Source organism: Leucopleurus acutus, assembly GCF_964270905.1.
Source record: "Leucopleurus acutus genome assembly, chromosome: 13".
In the NCBI taxonomy this organism is placed as follows: Eukaryota; Metazoa; Chordata; class Mammalia; order Artiodactyla; family Delphinidae; genus Leucopleurus; species Leucopleurus acutus.
Genome location: NC_139155.1, coordinates 79,014,355 through 79,034,156, shown reverse-complemented (window position 1 = coordinate 79,034,156; position 19,802 = coordinate 79,014,355). Strand labels below are relative to the sequence as shown.

General features: G+C 48.3%; 1 protein-coding gene across 1 annotated transcript in view; it reads left to right on the top strand.

The window, feature by feature from the left end:
• The window catches only part of KSR2 (kinase suppressor of ras 2), a gene marked incomplete at both ends in the record, with an annotated part of 399,400 nt that overhangs the window by 78,244 nt on the left and 301,354 nt on the right, over nt 1-19,802 (top strand). Inside the window, one exon of the mRNA XM_082852603.1 lies at nt 2,640-2,790. Within this exon, the coding sequence (XP_082708729.1) occupies nt 2,640-2,790 (151 nt within the window). The remainder of the gene's footprint in view (nt 1-2,639; nt 2,791-19,802) is intronic.

The following is a 19,802-nucleotide window of genomic DNA, read 5'->3' as shown; positions in this document are numbered from 1 at the left end:
CTCCTCATTTTCCTGTTGGGGGGCCTCCCTGAGCTGGGGAGAGGGCGTTCTGGGCGCCCCCCTCACCTGCAGGACCAAGTGCCATTTCTCAAGGCACCCCCTGCTTCCTGCTCAAAGAGGCCTGGAAGATCCTTTTGTCTTTTTAGACCTTGTTCCCAATGTGATCTTGCCCGAACCTGCTACATATAACAGTCCTGAGCTGGGGATACAGAAGCCTCACATTCCCCTCTCCCCCCCGCCTGCATCTTGCGCATACGCACCAGATGGTGTAGGAGTCTCTGTTTCTTAATATCATTCCCAGGTTGGCGGTTTCGTGTGAATATCCTTAAAATGAAAGGTCCCATAAAAGTACAGACAGTACATTTTATTTGCATGGCTCCATACATGTTTCAGAGGCTTTTGGGACCATGTATTTATCAATTGAGGCGAATAAGACCAAGACAAACCTTCAGGGGTTGAAAACTAGTGGCCCTCTGCTGTATCTTGTATCTGAGGCACAGATATTTTTTGTTTGTCTTCAAAATTATTTTTGAGCCAGTATTTAAAAGTTGGAAGAGTCTGCATAAAAAACTCGGATCTTCGGCTTCTCTCGAAAAATTGGAATTGCTGACCGCACAGAACTGAATTCCTGTCTGGTGTCAGTGAACCGAATTCTGCTGCCCCTTAGGATCCCGCAGGCTAGTCCTCAGCTTTGCTCATTTACGTTTACCTGGCCTGCAGGTGCCTGGGCTCTGGCTCTTATCTTAGTCTATGAGAATCGAGTCCAAGGCCACCAACCAGGTGGTGTGGACGGAGCTGGGTTTCCAGCTCTCTGTCTGCAGCTCACGCGTGTGTCCCCCAGACGGCCCCCTTCTGTGGAAGAACCAGCAGTATGGAGAAATCTCCTAAGTGAGACTGCCTGGGTTCACACTTACTCACAGTGTGACCCTGGGTGATGGTGGTCTGACTTCTCTGAATGCCAATGTCCTAGTTACAGACTGATGATGATGGTAAAATTACCTGCTTTATGTGGTCTTTGTGACCTTTAGAGAAAATCCATGAAAAGCACTTAAAACAGTGTTCTATTTCAATTATTATTATTATTATGAATAAATCGAACAGAAGTGCCTCTCCTCTTTTGGCCCAAGCTAGTTAAAGCCTTCTCCATTTTTTCTGTCATTCTGCCTTCTGTGATTAGTGTGTGCGTGTGTGTGAACCGTAAACTTCAGTGTAAATTGAGTATTTTGGAGGGTAAATTATAGGATTAAAATGCACAAGTGGATCTTGCAGCAAAGAGGAGAATTCTTTTATGTTGTGAATCATCCCTTCTAAATGTAATTCAATTCACACTTTCAGATCCTGGTGCACCACCTTTCTTAATGTGGACTTCCCTGTAACAGTCCCTATTTGAGGAAGCTGCTATGTGACTCATTACTGTTCTTTCTCTGCCCCTGACCTAGTGAGTTGGAGAGGCACTGATTGGGTTTCAGCTTTTGCCCGGCAGCTTTTTTTTTTTTTTTCATAGAATTTTTGTGTCGATGCAGTTTTCATCTTTCTGACTGCCAGATTAAGGCGGGGGCGGGGTGGGGCAGGATGGTGTCTCATTTGTTTGTAATACACAGATATGGCCACAAGAGGGCGGAAGTACTCCATAATATTGCCTTAGAATCGCCATTCTTTGCTATCTAAAACTCTTATTTTAATAATAGTAATAATAATAACAAATGTAAAATGTTGGTTACCAATAAGTGCTATAATGTGAAGGCTGTTTTTTTTAGATGCGTAAATATAGAAGTTTGACCAATTTCCAGGTGTGTCCATATTGTGGTGTATAGGGACACACTGCTTCGGGGAAGGGAGGGATGGTTGCTGGCGGTGGTGAAGGGACACCTGACCAACACAGTTATAGCCGGCAATCCTACCTTTCCTCCAGCCCATCTCTTCAGCGGTGTCCCTTTCCCCACTCCATGCTATACTCCACTTCGTCTTAGATTGCAAAGTCTTGCCCCATCGGGCTCAGACCCAAATCCCGTTTGATTGACAGCACTGAACCACCTACAGGGTTCCAGCCCCCCTTTCCCCTTAGGGTTCCTGAACCCCCAATCTGAGCCCTAGAATGTGTGGCTGGGAAAGAGAGAAGAAAAGGGAAAGGAGACCAGCCATCAGGAGACTTGGGCTGTCCAGTTTTCTCTGCTCTTATTAGTTCACCCTGGATTTGGGACAAATCATTGCAGTCCAAGCCGGGCAGGAGGCATGGAAGGCCTTCCAAGATGAGTAAATTGGAGCCCTGCCTGTAAGGAGTTCAAAAACTGCATGGGGAGACAGGTAATTAACTGCCACCATTTACAGAGCTCCGACTATGTGCTAAGCATACCTGCGACCTTACAGAGCACATGAGCTTAAGATTCCCACTTTTCAGGTGAGTAAAGTGAGGCTCAGAGAGGTTAAGTGATTTGCCCGGGATCATCTAGCTAATGAGTGGCAAAGCTGAGATTCAAACGCAGGCCTGTCTGACCGGAGTGAGGAGACCCAACCGTTATGCTAAGCCGACATCCACGGAGAGCCTGGCCTTCCTCTAGGTACCACTAGAGGGCGACATGGAGGCCTCCCCTTGGGGCATTTCCGGTCTGTTTACCCTCCTTCTCTCTTCCCTCCGCTAGGAGATCACCCCGGGCCAGCTGAGTCTGGAGGACCTCTTGGAGATGACGGACGAGCAGGTGTGTGAGACCGTGGAGAAATACGGGGCCAACCGGGAGGAGTGTGCCCGCCTCAACGCCTCCCTCTCCTGCCTACGGAACGTCCACATGTCAGGTGAGCAGCCCCAGGGGGATGGAAACGCGTCCGCGACGTGTGCTGCCGTTCCTCCGGGTTCCTGTGCCCGCACCTGCAGGCCGGGATGAGGCAGAGCCGGCTCTGGATGGTGCGTACCTCTCATGAGCAGAGGAAAGAGGGGCCTGGAATTTGGAGCCAGAAGAAGTGGTCAGGGCAGCTACTCTTGCCCAAGGGAGACCTTCTGAGGTGGTAGGGCATGGGCTTCTGGATAATTAGGGTCCATATATGGAAATATTGGGCGTGAGTGAAAGACTAGGGTCTTTCTTTTGCTCCGCAGCATGTGGGATCCTCCCGCACCAGGGCTTTGTGCCCCCTGCATCGTCAGGTGGACTTCCAACCACGGCACCACCAGGGAAGTCCCTAGGGTCTTTTTACCTTATACATTGGGAAGTGCCTTTGTATTTCGGCTCAGCATCTAACTTCTTATTTTTCTTTTTCCATAAATAATATACATTCATTGTAAAATAAATTAGAAAATAGATTAAAAAAACCAACCCAAGTCCCCACCCTCTACTGTTATCATTTTGGCATAATTTTTGGTATAATTCTTCCTGACAAATGGGTATGTGTATAGTTTCTCTAAACAATAAATGATAAAACCATGAAGCTAGGATTATCCATACATATTATTTTGAAACCTGATTTTTTCACCTAACAAAATAACCTCTGATTTGTTTTTATCAGTTTGAGGTCCAACATTGTAATCTTTCTTTGCTATTTTTCATTAATTTCTCAAATACCTGTTTTCCCTGATTAGCAGGACACCAAACATCATTCTGATTGAGGTTTCCTGCTTTCCTCTAGCCTCATGATTTTTCCACTCTCTCTGGGGCCTTTTCAGTCCTAAGCGATCAGCTCTGCAAACAGCCAAAGAAAAGCTTACTGGTCCACCTGGATGGTTGTTTCAGTTCCCACCACAAGGAGTCACTGTTGAGCACTAGTCTGGCACTGATAAAGTCAGGTGGCTGTTCATCTATAGGTGTCCTAGCTGGATTCAACATGCAACGTTCAACGAGTATTTATGGAGTGATTATGTGTGCCAGCAGGGCTGGGCATACGGAAGTGGACAAAAAAGAACATGTTAGAAACAGGTCATTGGCCCAGCTCCCCCATGCACGCCCTTTTGGATTCTTTCTTGCTAGCAGACTCTAATGATGGCTACGATCATCATCAAATAGCCCTGAATTGAGGGCTTTTCTGTCATTGAAGGGTGTTTGGTAGCATTCCTGGCCTCTACCAGTAGAGGTAACGCTAGATACCAGTAGCGCCCCTGCCTCATCCCTGTCATGACAAACAGAAATGTCTCCAGATGTTTCTAAATGTTCCAGGGAGGGTGCAGAATTACCCCTGGTTGACTAGCTATAAAGGTCATGTTATTCTTCACTCTAGTACAATGCTATTGACTCACCTAATATTCACATAGTTAAAAAAGGCCACTCAGTCACTCAGTGCAGACAAAACCTGCTTCAGGGGGACTTCTTCTCTCTACCTACTGTGAGAAGCAGCTGGGAATTTTCTCGCCTTTAAAAAATTGCACTGAACTACAATGTTATATCATAAACACCTTCCTTTGTCAATAAGTGTATTTCCTGCTCATTTTTAACGCCTGAAATCTGCCACCATTTATTCCACCGGCCTCCTATTTCTAGAAATGTAGGTTGTATCCATTTTTTTTCCTGTTATAAGCATTGCTGCAGTGAACAACTTTGAGTGTTAACTTTGGGTACATCCTTGGCGATCCCTGTAGTGTGAATTCATAGGAGTGGAGTTCCTGCAGCAAAGTGTTTACATATTTTAAGACTTCTGGTGAATGTCGCCATATGGCTTTCCAAAAATTCGTACCAATTTATGCCTCTCCCTCCCACCGCCCCCCACAATGCATGAGAGTGAGCATTTGAGGTTAGGTTCTTTTTTTGTTTGTTTGTTTGTTTTTTTAAACATCTTTATTGGAGTATGATTGCTTTACAATGCTGTGTTAGTTTCTGCTTTATAACAAAGTGAATCAGCTATACATACACATATATCCCCATATCCCCTCCCTCTTGCGTCTCCCTCCCTCCCTCCCTATCCCACCCCTCTAGGTGGTCACAAAGCACTGAGCTGATCTCCCTGTGCTATGTGGCTGCTTCCCACTAGCTATCTATTTTACATTTGGTAGTGTATGTATGTCCATGCCACTCTCTCACTTCATCCCAGCTTACCCTTCCCCCTCCCCGTGTCCTCAAGTCCATTCTCTACGTCTGTGTCCTTTATTCCTGTCCTGCCCCAGGTTCTTCAGAACCTTTTTTTTTTTTTAGATTCCATATATATGTGTTAGCATACGGTATTTGTTTCTCTCTTTCAGGCTCACTTCACTCTGTATGACAGACTCTAGGTCCATCCGTGAGGTTAGGTTCTTAATTGCTTTTCAGAGTTAATATCTTCTCTTCAGAGTTGCGCTACTGAGTTTGGAAAAGTTCTTATAAATGAGCTGGACCCCAGTTCTTCCTGAGAGAGGGGTTTATGTCACCTCTCCGTGGGATGGACCATCATCCTTTGTAACATTCTGGGCTTAGTGAGACCTTGAGAGGGCCTCTAATCGGGTATTTTTCAAAATGTTTTTAATCAAGATACACAGTAACAAATATGATTTATATTGCAACCCTGTACACACACACACATACACAAATACACACGCATGTACACATTCACATACACAACTAAAAGGAGTTTCATGAAACAATACTCATTCTTACTATACATGATATTTTATACACTTTTTTCTATCTTATTCCATATAATTTGCCAAATGCTGGTGATGACCGACCACTTTGATTTCACACCCCACTTTTGAACTGTGAGCCACGGTTTGAAAAAAACACTGACATAATCAATCCTCCCGCCACCACCAACCCTTCCTAGGCAGCTGAGATTCCTTTGACAATGTCCTACCTCTGATGCCACCCTTTGAGCCACTGGGACCTCGAAAGCAGTGACCAAGGGCTGTGCTCATGCCCAGATTCCTCCAGCACCAGGGTCAGCCTGGAGAGAACCTCAACTCAGTAAAGCGCTATCCACTCAGCTCTGAGTCTCCTTAACATCGTACTCTACTTCTGTCTTTCCTCAATGTTATGGTGCCACTCTTCACATTTTAAGTTTAATTTAAACTTTTTTAAGGAGTGTTTTTTTTTTTTTTTTAATGGATACCTCTCTTCCTTAGCAGCCTTAAAGCCGCAAGAGGGCAGGGATCATACCTGTTTTTATACACCATTTCATTCCCAGCTACATATCTAGCCCATAGGAGGGACTCAATAAATATCTCTGAATCAATACACCTTCCCGCTCATGTAGCCCAGGAAAACTCCCCAGTGCCTTAATGAACAGTCCTTCTTATGGATTGCAAAGCACCTCAGGATCTGGCTCCCATTTGGAAGCCCACTGTTCACATTTCCCCCGCAAGCCCTAAATATCCAATTAATCTATTAGTTACTTAGGGTTTCCTAGATCAGACATGGATTTTGCCTCTTGGTACTCACCCCTCTGCCTAGAATTCCCTTCCCCTTTGTCCTCCTGGTGAATCCCTGTTTATTCTCAGGCCCAACTCCTGCCTCGAAGCCTCTGCACTTCGTTGAATGAAAAGTTTTGTGGGAAAGCCGCCTGATATGCTTGCTACTAATCTCCACCAGGGGGAAGCAGTGAGCCACCCTCAAAGGATTCTTGCTTTAAATTCTCTTCGCTCAAAAATTATTATTGGTGGGCTTCCCTGGTAGCGCAGTGGTTGAGAGTCCGCCTGCCGATGCAGGGCACGTGGGTTCGTGCCCCGGTCCGGGAAGATCCCACATGCCGCGGAACGGTGAGCCATGGCCGCTGAGCCTGCGCGTCCAGAGCCTGTGCTCCGCAACGGGAGAGGCCACAACAGTGAGAGGCCTGTGTACTGCAAAAAAAAAAAAAAAAAATTATCATTGGTTTCTTGAAGCTTTGAACTATCTTGGGAGCTGGCTGGTTCCTGTCATTTCCTGCCCTTCACCTTAACCAAAAATGTTATCCTAAACTAGAGAAAAAAATAAGTGTCTTTCGCACTAGACTCTCATTTCTTGAGTCTTACCATATTCAGCTTGGTATTCCCAGCTCTCAGCCAGAAAGCTGGAGTCTCCTACAGTGATAAAATCAGATATTTAAAATTCTGGTGTGTAGTGGGGACTCAATGCACGTTTGTTGAGGGACTGAAGGAATACAAGTTGTGATGAGAAACTCGTATGGAAACCAAACATGGAGACAAGGAAGCTTTATGTCTGGCCAGGAGTGCATGTAATCTCAGTCTCTCTCTTTCTTAGAGCATAGGGGCAGCTTGATTTTAGAGTTGTTAACTCTAATCTTAGTTTTCCTCCTTGGGTTTTGGGGCTATCCTTATTTCCCAGTGCCCAAGGAACCCCAAAGATAGGAAAGCTTAACCCTTTCATCTCTTCTCACATCTTGTTAGGTCAGCCTTAGCCGGACACCAAAGAATGTGCAATCATTCCTTCAACAAGCTACAGGGACCCCGAAGCCAGGATATCCCAACCATTCCTTATCACATCAGCTATGGCCTGAAACCACAAACATTCATTCACTCATTTAACAAAGTTTATCAAATGCCTACAGTATGCCAGACACTGTTCTAATCTCTGAAAATGTGTGCTTAGATGTCTGTCCTTATGGAGTTTACATTCTAGTGGGGGAGACAGGCAATAAATTATATCATAATAAGCATGTACATTAGAAAGTGTGTTAGAATAAGCGCTGTGGAGCACTTCAAGGCTGGAGACCTCAGGTAGGAAGACCACGGGCTCCCTTCCTGACCCTTCCTTTGCTGGGTCACAGCTGCCCTGTCAGAGGAGAGCCTGGTGGGGGCGTGGCTCAGGTATCAGAGCGCTGTTGCCGGGACTGTCTCTTTTCTGATGTTTGCTCTTTCTCTCTATGCTGTTTCTTGGCTTTTTGATTATTTTTAGCCTACTAATGTGTGGTCATTTGTATCTTCACTTTCCGAAGGAAAAACCCAGGTTCAACGTAAAGGAAGACCCTGCTTTTCTCCCTCCCTCTCTCCCACCCCTGCCTCCTGTACACATGTATCAAGCACTCACTGCACATCTGGTACTGTGCTGGGTTCCAGGGCCTGATGACTTTCTTGGGGCTTCAGGGTAGAGCTGAGACCAAGAGGAGGAAGGGGGAGGTCTCCTAATGACCGGGGGGTGGTGGGAGCACATCAAAGTGCATTGCTTCCGCAAGGGAGCTCGGAGCATCCCAGGCGTGGAGAGACCAGTGTGGCTGCCCCACTGGGAATGCTGGGCAGAGAGGTGGGAGCTGGCGTCAGACAGGGGGCAGGGCCAGCCGCCACGGTGGGCCATGGCCCAGAGCTTGCATGGCAGGGTTTTGAGTAGAAGATGCCTGGATTACTTGTCCAGTTTTCAAACAAACACCCTGGCTGCAGCGTGGGTGGGTGGCTTGGAGTGAGATGCCAGGAAGCGTAAGAGGAGCCCACGGTGCCACTGGCAGACAGGTGTCCCGGGAGCTTGCTTTGTTGAGCCCCCCTCCAGCTCCTCCTTTTGAGTTTCGGGGGTGGGTGGAGGGGCAGGGAACTGGCAGCCAGGAGGAAAATAGGATGCAGAGTGGCCCCGAAATAGGACAGCCTCAGATGCTCTCTGGTATCTCCTCAGTTTGGGTATTGAATGAAGCCCACCAGAACCCCGCCTTCCACTCTAGCCTTCTTTCCACGGGAACAAAGAGTAGGAACCGTCTTGATTGCCCTATTGTTCCAGTTGCTTCTAACTTCGGGAGGGCTGGGCTGGGTGGTGGCGGAAGAGCCGCCGTGTCTGGTGTGTTCCAGCACCACGTCCTCCCCCGTTCTCCAGCGTCCTGTTCTGTGGGTTCTCAGGAATCCCTTACACAGCGAGACTCCGCGTTAGGACTCCTGATTGCAAGCGACAGAAACCCTTCTGCAGACACAGCTCATTCATTCACTATAAATTTCGATTGAACAGCCTTTGTTTCGGTCTCGGTGGGGGACTAGGGACACAGTGGCGGGCAAGGCCAGCCAGCTCCCGTGGACCTTGTGTTCCAGACCCGAGCTGTCCAATATGGCGGCCACTAGACTCCTGTGGTGAATTAAACTTATGTTCATTGACGTGAAATAAAATTAAGATTTCACTTCTTCCATGGCACGAGCCCCACTTCAAGTGATCTATAGCCATCTGTGTCTAGTGGCTACCCTATTGGCACAGCACGGTTCTAGGTCGTTTCCATCACCACAGAAAGTTCTGTTGGACAACACTTTTCTAGAATATGTCGAGAGAAACCATCCACAAGAGACATAACAAACGGTGATCAGTTTCATGTGGAGAATTAAAATAGGGTGATAACGATGGTGGCTAAGTGGCCGGCTTTGATGGGGTGGCCACAGAGGGAGGGTCAGTCAGAGCTCTACCAGAGAAGCAGAACCGGTAGAATAAATACATTAAGAGATTCATTGCAAGGATGTGGTTTATGTGATTGTGGTGACTGGCTGGGTAGGTCTGAAATCCGTGAGGTAGGCGGTCAGGAAGGGCGGGCTGGAACGGTTGGGCATGAGCTGAAGTTGCTGTCCATGGGCAGAGTTTCCTTTTCTTCAGGGAAGCCTTAGTTCTGCTCTTAGCGCCTTTCAGTGGATTGAGTCAGCCCTTCCAGATTATCGAGGGTAATCTCCCTTACTTACAGCCAACTGACTGTGGACTTTAATCACATCTACAAAATACCTTCACAGCAGGAATATAAATTAATAATTGCTTGAATTACTGGGGACTGTGCCTTAGCCACGTTGACATATTGAACTGACCATGACAGTGGGCCTCTCTGGGGAGGTGACATTTAAACTAAGCCTTGAATGACAAGAAGATACAGATATGAGAAGACGGGGGGAAGAACATTTTGAGCAGAAGAAACAGGTCATCAAATCTTGAAAGCACTGTTAAGAAGCAGAAAGAAGACCCACGTGGCTGAACCGCGGGGCGTGTTCGGATAACCCGTTCCTATGTAACAATCTACTCCACAATTTAATGGCTCGAAACAGCGCCTACATTGGTATCTTTCATGATTCCCTGGTTGGCTGGGCTCGGCTGGGCGGTTCTTTGGTTGCGTGTGCTACGGGCTTGACTGGGCTGGAACATTCAAGATGGTACACGTGCGTGGATGGCAGTTGACACTGCTTGTTGGATGGGAGTTCAACCTGGGCTGTTTATGGGGCACCCACATGTTGCGCGTGGCTTGGGCTTCTTATGTTGGAGTGAGCATTCCAAGAGGCAGGAATTGGAAGCCACCAGTTGCCTTAGAAGCTGGTCCTGGAACAGGTACAGTATTGCTTTTGCTGGTGACTCTATCAATGAGGGATCAGTCAGGGAGCAGAACAACTCGAGGGTAATGGAAAAAGAACTTATCATCGGAGCGCAGACCTTATACAACGCTAGGAGGAGCTGGGGAAGTAACAGTTTGAAAGGACCAACTGGAGGTTCAGAGCAAAGTCTCTAACCTGCCCTGATAAGGGAAGCCAGCCTGGGTTGTTGGGAACTTCTGGAAGCAGCATGTCCAGTTGTTGCAGGGGGACCATGAAGAGGGGCTGGTGTAGATGCCAGTGGAAGGTTATTGGTTCTTTGGAGCTATCGCCTCTGTGAGTTTGCAGGAAGTGTCTGGTGGTGGACCTGAGGTCACTGTTGGTCACCAGGGTCCACATCAGGAAGGAAAGTTGGCCGTGGAGCAGGGAAGATGGAGGATGAGCTCCATCGTCCGCACCTGCCGCCTGCTGCCCTTGCCACCCTTCAGAGCAAGATGGCTGCTGCTTCACTGTCTCTGCCCTGATCTGGTACATGTTCACTTTTGGCCAACTCTGACCTGAAACCACAGAGAGCAGGATTCCGGAAACGTGGTACCAGCCTAGCCAAGTCGACAATAGGCTAGTACAGTGCAGGGAGCGGGGGTGGCAGGGAGAAGGTGCAGGTGGAGATGCGGGCGGGGACCAGCTCCTGGGGAGCCTCGGAGCCATGGCAGGAAAAGCAGAATGGGAGGCTGTTGGAGGGGGTTTAAGAAGGGAATCGTCTTGATTTGATTTCACCTCACTCATAAGGCAGAGATGGATGGAGCTGGCTTTAGGCAAAGGTCAATCCATCAGTGAGTCTCTCTCCCTCCTCCTTCATCTTAGTTCTGCTTCCCTTGGGGTCAGCCTCAACCCTCCCTATCTAGTTAACTCTGCCTCACTTTCCTCATCTGCAAAATGGGCATGCTGATAATATTTTCCTCATGGCATGGTTGCAAAAAAAGAGTTAATATAAACACTTAGCCTGATGTCTGGCAAATCAAGTGCTTAATATATGATAGCTATGATTATCCTTATTTATTTATTTATTTATTTATGGCTGTGTTGGGGCTTCGTTGCTGCGCGCGGGCTTTCTCTAGTTGCAGCGAGCGGGGGCTACTCTTCATTGCGGTGCGCGGGCTTCTCATTGCGGTGGCTTCTTTTGTCGCGGAGCACGGGCTCTAGGCACGTGGGCTTCAGTAGTTGTGGCACGCATGCTCAGAGTTGTGGCTCGCGGGCTCTAGAGCGCAGGCTCAGTAGTTGTGGTGCACAGGCTTAGTTGCTCCACAGCATGTGGGCTCTTCCCAGACCAGGGCTCGAACCCGTGTCCCCTGCAGGCGGATTCCTACCCACTGCGCCAACAGGGAAGCCCCATCCTTATTATTCTTTTAAGTCAGCTTCCTCCTGCACACTGCCCCCCATCTCACCCCAGCCCTTCCCTCCCAAGCTGAATCTGCAACAGTGTATTTTCCCCACAAGCCTCTGGCTGCTCCCTGGGACACAGGACATCCCCCCCGCCACCCCCCACCCCCCACCCCCCACCCCAGCCTTTATCTTGCAGCCCCGGAAGCAGAGCCCCAGGTCAGCACCCAGTCCAGGGCTTAAGCTGCCCTTCCCGATACAGCCTCTATTTCTGCTTTCTTGTGGGCCACATTCTGGCCCCTCTGTCGAGCCCACCTGCCGCTTCACACAGCCAGCTCTGGCTTTTGTGGAACCGCCACACACACACACCCCGACCCCCGTCCCGCCCCAATGAGAACAAAGAGAACGTGGCTCCCTGCTGTCATCTCTGATCAGCACCGTGGTTGCACCCAGCAGGTGCTGAGCAGAATTGGGCACAAAACTGACACTGAACTCGTACTATGTGGTCTGCAGGGGCTGAACTGTTTGAGGATTGTGGGTTCCATGTGCACTACACCCGATGAGCCAAGTCAGACCCAGGCGGACTGTTACAGCTTAGAATCAGATCCCAGCTCCTTCTCCCAGGCTCCTGATGTCTTCACACCCAGCTACCCTGACCTTCCTGCTTTTCCTTGAAAGGCCTGCCTCAGGGCCTTTGCACGGGTCCTTCTTTCTGCCTGGAATGTGCTGCTCCGATCTTCCTCTGGCTGGTTCCTTGTCATTTTGGTCTCAGCTCAAATGAGACCTTCTCCTGATCCCACCTTCATCACAGTCACTCACTCATTTCTTCATGGTCCCTATCACAAATACAATGATTTCGTTTTAAATGTTTGTTTCTCTACCCCTTCTCACTAGAACAGTGGTTCTCAGACCTGGATGTGCATCAGAATCCTCCAGAGGGCTCCACTCCCAGAGTTCCCATTTCAGCCGGTCCAGGTCAGCACCTAGGAATTGCATTTTTAACAAGTTCCCAGGTGATGCTTCTGCTCCTGGCACGGGGACTACATTTTGAGAGCCACTGTGCCGGAACTGTCCCAGGGCCTGGCTCAGAACTAGAGTGTAAAGAGTAGTTATTGAATGATTGAATGAGTGGTGGTCCATGATAATGGTAAGAGCACATACTGAGTTCTTACCGGGCCAAGGGCTGTCCTGGGTAATTGACATGCAGCGCTGGCTTATTTAATCCTTTCAGCAACCTCACGAGGTCCATGTGATTATTATTTCTATTTTCTGGTGAGAAAACTGAAGCTCAGAGTCACAAAGCAACTAAGTACCAGAGGCAGCGTTTGAACCTGGGTTCAAACTGACTCTGACTCCTGTCGAGCCGAGGCTCCCTCATTAGAGAGAGGTGGGGGGAGTTCCCTGGCGTCCGGTGGTTAGGACTCCGCACTTTCACTGCCGAGGACCCGGGTTCAATCCCTGGTCAGGGAACTAAGATCCCACAAGCTGTGTGGCACGGCCAAAATAAATAAATAAATAAAAATAAAAAACCACAGAGAGAGAGAGAGAGAGAGAGGTGGGGACAGCTTTCCCCTTAACTCTGGGAGGCCCATCTATCTCCGCTGAAGTGGTTGCCCTATGGGGGTGTTGCAGGGATGCAGCAGCTTAAAAGAGAGCTTGAGATAAAAAGAAATTACTTAAAGCCTGGATGTAACTACCAAGTAACAGCAATATCACCTGTTGACAGAGCACCTTCTGTTGTAGGAAGTACCTGCATACAGATGACCCCATTTGATCCTCACAACCCTGTAAGTGGTGGGCAGATGAGCACACATTTCACAGGTGAGAAAACTGAGGCCAAAAGAAGGTCACTTTGACCCTCCCACGGTCCCACAGAGCTGGAACTGGAACTGCAATGTCCCATTCCTGATTCTCAGCGCAAATCCCTTTCTGCTGTATGCTCTTGGGGGATGATGGTGGTGGCCATGTTTCCCCTCCACATGGGATCCTCGAACCTAGAGAGCCGGGAGCTGCCCCAAGCTGGGTGTGGCTGGGAAATCTCAGAAGCCCCTTGATCTGCTTCTGAGTCCAGGGAGGCTCTTCCTTCTCCTGGCAGGGTTGAGTCTTGCTTGGTGACTGTTTCTGCCCTTCTCAGCTGTGGTCCTAAGAGAGAATGGGAGGCATCCTTGGCCATATGAATGTGTTTGAAAAGTTCAGTAAATGTGCAGGAGGAAAGCAGGAAGGGCAGGGAGGATGGAGAAAAATGTTATTACCTTGTATTGTTATTTGAACCAAGTTATTTTCTCCTCCCCCTAAAATGTCCCAACATTGTGACACTGCATTGCTGGAAACTACGAGAGTGGTCCAGTTCATAATAGTCACACTTCTCACTCAGTTTTTTTTGCATTGTTTACTTATTTTCCTGATTACTGACTTACAATCTTATATGAGAAGTATCCAGTCTATTGTTTGGGGAAGGAAAAAAAAAAGACTTTGTTTTGACCATAATTTGCCTGCTAGTTAGTATTTTAAAGATGGATCCACAGGAAGGAAAAGTCTGGAAGGAAATACACTTGGATATTTACCATAGTTGTTTTTGGAGTAAGGTGACGTTATTTCTGTTTTGCTTATCTGCACTTTCTATCTTTCTGGGCAAGGAACAAGCAATGATGTAATTTAAACAAACAAACAAAAAATTAGAAGGAAAAAAATCTCCCATGAGCCCAATTTGTTTACCTTTTTCTGTACCCACCCCTTTTGTTATTTCTATGATTTCCTCATTGATTAACCCCCTTCTTTGCACCTGTTCAAAAGGGCAAACTTCCTGCTGCATCTTCCTGAAGTTAAATTCCCTGTGGCTTAGACAATTCTTGACGATGCTCTAAAATGCAACTTAAATGCCACCACTGCTGGGAAGGCTGCCTAGATTGCCCCTGCTCCACTCTTGTGTTATTCATCCTGCAGTTCTCTTGTAGTTGTTCTGATATATAAATCTCCCATATCAGATAAGAAATTCCTGGATAGCAGGAGCCATCACAAAAATAACAATTAATTATTAAAAGTATGCTCTGTATCAGGTACTGTTCTAAGCTGATTTTAAGGGTAACTTCACTCAGTCTTCAGAACTTGCCCATGAGATAGGAACTGTTGTAGTCCCCAGTTTTCAGATAAGAGAACTAAGGTGCAGGGAGGTGAGCCTAGTGACCCAAGGTCACGTGCAGTGAATTGTAGGGTGCTAGGATTTGAGCTCGGGCTGACCACACACTCTTGTTTTTTTTTTTGCTTCTTTTGTTTTCTATAGAGTACTTAGCACAGTAGCAGAAGTATCATTGAGGGGGAGGTTGAAGCATTTCTAGATTTGCCCCAGGAGAGAGAAGTGAGAAATAGAGAGTAGTTTCTGTCTATATCACTGGTTGGCTTGTGTGGTGGAGATAACAAACAGATAATGAGAGAGAATTCTCTCTAAATCAGGGGTCAGTGAAGTATAGCCCACCGGCCAAATTCGGCCCTCTGCCTGCTTTTGAAAATAAAGTTTTATTGGAACACCGCCATACCCATTTGTTGACATTGTGAAATAAAATTCACATTTAATGGCAAGACAAGAAAAATTTAAATATAAAAAATTAAAGATAACATTCCTTTTTGATCTTGTTAAGAGGCCACGATGACGCTTAGATGTAGATTGTGTACACTGTCAACAGTGTGTCATTTAACGTACAGCCCTCTGTCTCAAAAACTTATATAACTGTACCTTGACTTCTAATGGGAATAACAGTTCTTGGAGCTTTCCAAGATGCCATTCCTGTGTTATAATCCTCAATTTGGCTCGAATAAAATTTTCTATTTCTTTCTTAGATCGATGGATTAATTTTTTGTTGACAACGTGTTATATTGTCTATGGCTGTTTTCACATGGCAACAGCAGAACGGAGACCGTATGGCCCAGAAAGCCTAAAATATTTACTACCTGGCTTTATACAGAAAAAGTTTTGCTGACCCTTGTTGTAAAAGACCAAGCAAGAAATACTGAGTGTTGGCTAAAACAAATACACAGATGCTCTAAGGCAGGAGAGATCTCAGTCTGATGTTAAGAAGAACTTCCTCTGGGAGGAGGGAAATAAGTACACGACGAGACTGGGGGACATTGACAGTGGAGAGCTCTTCGATGAGGGTGAATTACTATTTGCACAGTGGTATAGCATTACCTGGAGCTGCCCTTTATTGAGCACCTACTACACTAAATCCTCAGGGGAAGAAAGTAAAGGCAGGGAGGATGGACAGGCCCCAGAGAGATTAAGTAACTTGCTCGGGGTCACACAGCTGCTACAGGGTAGAGCCTGCACTCAAACCCATGCCGGACTCACTAGAAACACGTGCTTTCTAGTGTTTCTTGCAGTGTCCCATGTACCGACTTTTCTTGTCCGTTTCCCACCAGACTGTGAGTTTTTTGGGGGATGGGGATCACATCTCATTATCTCTTGAGTGCTGCCTGGATGGTGCCCCCGGAGGGTCACTCTCATTTAAGGGGATCTGTGGTTCTCTTTGGGGAACGTGTCACACCATCCCAATAGGATCCTGAATTCGGGGGTGCCTGCACTTCAGGTCTCCCTGCTGCCTCCACTCCTACTTGGAAAAGGAAACCCGAAATGCCTCCCTTCCGCCAGTGACACAGACCTGTTGATGTGCCCCACCCCCCACCTCAGCCCTGTCCTTGGGAACAGAGGTCGGTTTAGCCCCATCATCTGATCATCTTCTTACTTTAGCGCTTTTGTTTTTCCCTTCTCCGTCTGGTACTTTGTGGAGGACAAGTGAGGTGGACAAGCTTTGTAATCGGATACCAGGACACCCTGGGTGATGGTGACAGAATGTTTTTCAAGCTCTAACTTCTAAAGACCTTCTGCCTTCATTGTCATGGAAGGCGGAGGGACTGAGTGGCAGGCTGTATTTTTGCTCTAAACCCTAGACTCCTTGCTGGTAAAAGTTGGGGTCAAATAGCTGGTTGGCTGCAAACACTTGGATGCTTTTTCCTCCCAGTATTTATTGCCTTGGACGCCATCTGACCGGGGCCACTATGTGATGATTCTTGACGACCAGCAGGGGGCGCTGCCTGATAATCTTCCTTTAGCGGAGACGCCAAAGAATTTGCTCAAGTGCCACAGAAAAAAAAGATCTACATTAAGGTGCAAACTGGAAGGAAGCTCGGTCTAATCACCTCAACTTTCAAATAGGGAAAAAGGAGTTCCTGAGAGGAGAAGGGCTTGACCCATCTACAATGTAGGCTGAATTCCCTGTTTTAGAGAGAGCATCTGGGCAGGCTGAGAACCAGGGGGAACTTGTCTCTTTTCCTGGCTGGCCTTACATGAGCTGCGCAGCATCGGAGCAGCTCCTGGTTCCTGCCTGCCTCCAGTCTGCTCAGATGGGGGTCTTGCTGTCACAGCACTCATGTCACTGAAGCTCTTACCTCCGTCTGCCTGCTACACCGAGAAACCAGTTAAGAGAAGATGATGATCTGTAAAGGAGGAAGCTTGAAACGTAGCCTTCAAATAATGACTAGTGGAGACGCAAAAGGAGCTCAGAAGGGACAGTGGCTTCATTCCCTTGGGAGACGTCTGGAAGAGCATGGGGCCAGACATGGGGTAACTCCAGCCCCATGGGGGCCTCCTGGAGGCTGTCAACAGGATGGCTGTGAGAAGCAGCAGGACGTGCTTTGATTGAAATCACCGTCTTGGCCTTTGCCACGTGCCCAGCACTGGGGCACAGAGATATAAAAGACATAGGCTACAGTTGGCAAGGGGCTGAGCTCCTGGGTTCTTCTTGCAGCCGGCCCGGCCAGTTTGTGGCACAGTTGGGAGGGGGTGTGAGTTCTGAGACCGGCATGTGCATCCTGGCTGGGCCACTGGACTGTAGGGAAGCTGATTCAGCCCCTTCCCTGTCAGAGCCTCTGCCTTTGAAACAGGCATGAAAGTGCCTGGCCGTCTCATGGTTGAGGCACGGAGCAGATGAGATGATGTATGTCCCCCGCGTCGGGCTACCTCTGCTACCTGAGCAGAGCCGCGCTTTGGTCCTTTTGGCTGGAGTGAACTGAGAATCAGATGAACCAAGTGAATGGGCCAAGCTAAAGGCCTCTCTCTCTGCTCCCCAGTTCTGCCTCCAGCCTGCTTCTCGAAGGCAGACTCCTCCAGAGCAGAAGGGTCCGAGGGCCCCAGAGCTGGTAAAGCCCACTCCCCAATGGGCATGGGCAGCCAAGGGTCACGCCAGGACTTCGGTGAAGCCCCCGAGTTTGCCAGAGCTACTGCCCCATGGATGGGGGACGGGCAGTGCAGCCCTCTTATGATTTTTAACAACTCATCACAGCCTTTCTTTAATACCTTTGACAGGTTGGAAAAGTTTCCATCGTCTTTTATAGAACCGTAGGACTATATTTATTTCCCCAAAGGGAGCAAGATTCTGGACTAAAGGGCTTTTCGGCAGGGGATCCGTCACTTTCCCCGGGGTCCTTCCTCACTGTGGACTGTCTCCGGGTACGGGGTGGGGGTGATGTGCTTAAAAACAATGATCATCGTTAATCCCATCGGATGTCAGGGTCACCACATCTCAGGCCCCAGGCAGGAGGTCTTCTTGGGCTCCTCAATGGTAGCATGTAAAGGGCAGCTCAGGATTTCTCCGCCTTGGCACTGTTGACGCCTCCGGCTGGATGATTCTTTGTGGTCGGGCTGTCCTGTGCATTGTAGGCTTTTAGCAGCATCCTGCTATACCAGTAGCCTTGATGCCAGCAGCATCCGTCCCCCACCCCCGCCTCCACCGTGAAATCAAAACTGCCTCCAGGCATCCTCAGGTGTGCCCGGTGGAGAACCACTGTCTGGACTTCTCCAAGGCGCTGCAGGCTTCGCCCCGCTGATGATGCGCCTGCTCGGATGGTGATGATGAGGATGACAACGATGATGACAAGTGAAGTATTCCGAGGCCAGACGGAAGCCAGGAAGGTTTGTGAAGACCGAGGGTCTATAAAAGCACAGAAACCCGTAACTGAGTTGGACTTGGACTTATCATGCCCAGAGTGTCGTTTTCCCAGGGGTCTTTAGTCAAATTCTCAAGGAACCAGATGAAAGCTAGGAGCCTTGATGTACCATCCTCCCTCCAGCACAGACACACACAGACACGCACGCACGCAGGCGTGCGCTCACTCTCACATGCATAATTCTTCCCTCTCTCCCCAGGGACCTAGTTAAAACTTCCATCACTTTTGCAGGTAAACAGCTCTCCATGCCCTGACCTCTTCAGCCGGGAGAGCCTGGACCAGCCACGTGGCCTCCCTGAGCCTGGGGACAGGACGGACGGGCAATAAACCCTTCCCCCGTGCTTCTGTGTCTCAGGTTTGACCTTCATGCTGGGCCAGTGAGCTGACGGCAGTAACCACGTCCCCACCCCCACCTACAGCTGTACAGTTCACACCGTGGCTTCCGGCTGTGATTGTTATTCTTGCATTGATGCCCGTATCAGCTCAGAGACACCTTCTGGGGATTCTTTGAACATAAGAAGTAGTTCCCGTCTTTGTAGTCGTCCCTTCTGCCTGTGACACTCTTTCTGGGACTGGCTTCTTCCCATTATTTGCTCTCAGCTCTGGATGTGCTCGCTACTGGGTATTAGTCTGATTATCGTCTCTGTCATCACTCAGGGAAGCTCGGGGGCTGGGAGAACCCCGGGGGAGGGGCTGAACGCAGCCCCAGCGAGTTCCGGGAACTTTCTAGAGGAAGGAACAGCGACACTGAGTTCCGAGGATGACAGGCTGTGTTTGGGCTTCTTCGCTGGCTTCCTGTGTTGATTATTTTGTTTTATTGTCCACCAAATGCCAACTCTTAAATCTGCTCAGGGTGTTTTTGTTTTGTTTTTCTGTCAAATCATCCTAGCTCAAAAAAAAAATTTTTTTTTTTTTCCAATATCTTTTTGGACCATTTTGGGGGCAGTATCTTTCTGGACCATTTTGTGTCGTGAAAGCTGCCTGAAGACTTTCAGTGCCAAAGTCAGTCATGTGCATGTTCTGTTTTTGGAAAGAAGGATGTTGTACGTACAGAAAATGCCAGGACCTGACCCAGCTCCATCCACTTTCCTTTGATCCTTGTACCCATGACCAGAAGGTGAAAGAGGATTTTGAGTTAAATTCCTCCTAAGCCCTGACCATGGGCTTTATTTGGCAAGGCCTTTCAGTTTCCTGGGTGATGCCAATTTTATGAGGAGACACTGGGCTTTTGGCAAAGGGGAACTATGACATCAGGTTTGGGCCAGAAAAGGTTGGGACAGAAGAGATTAGAGGTTTC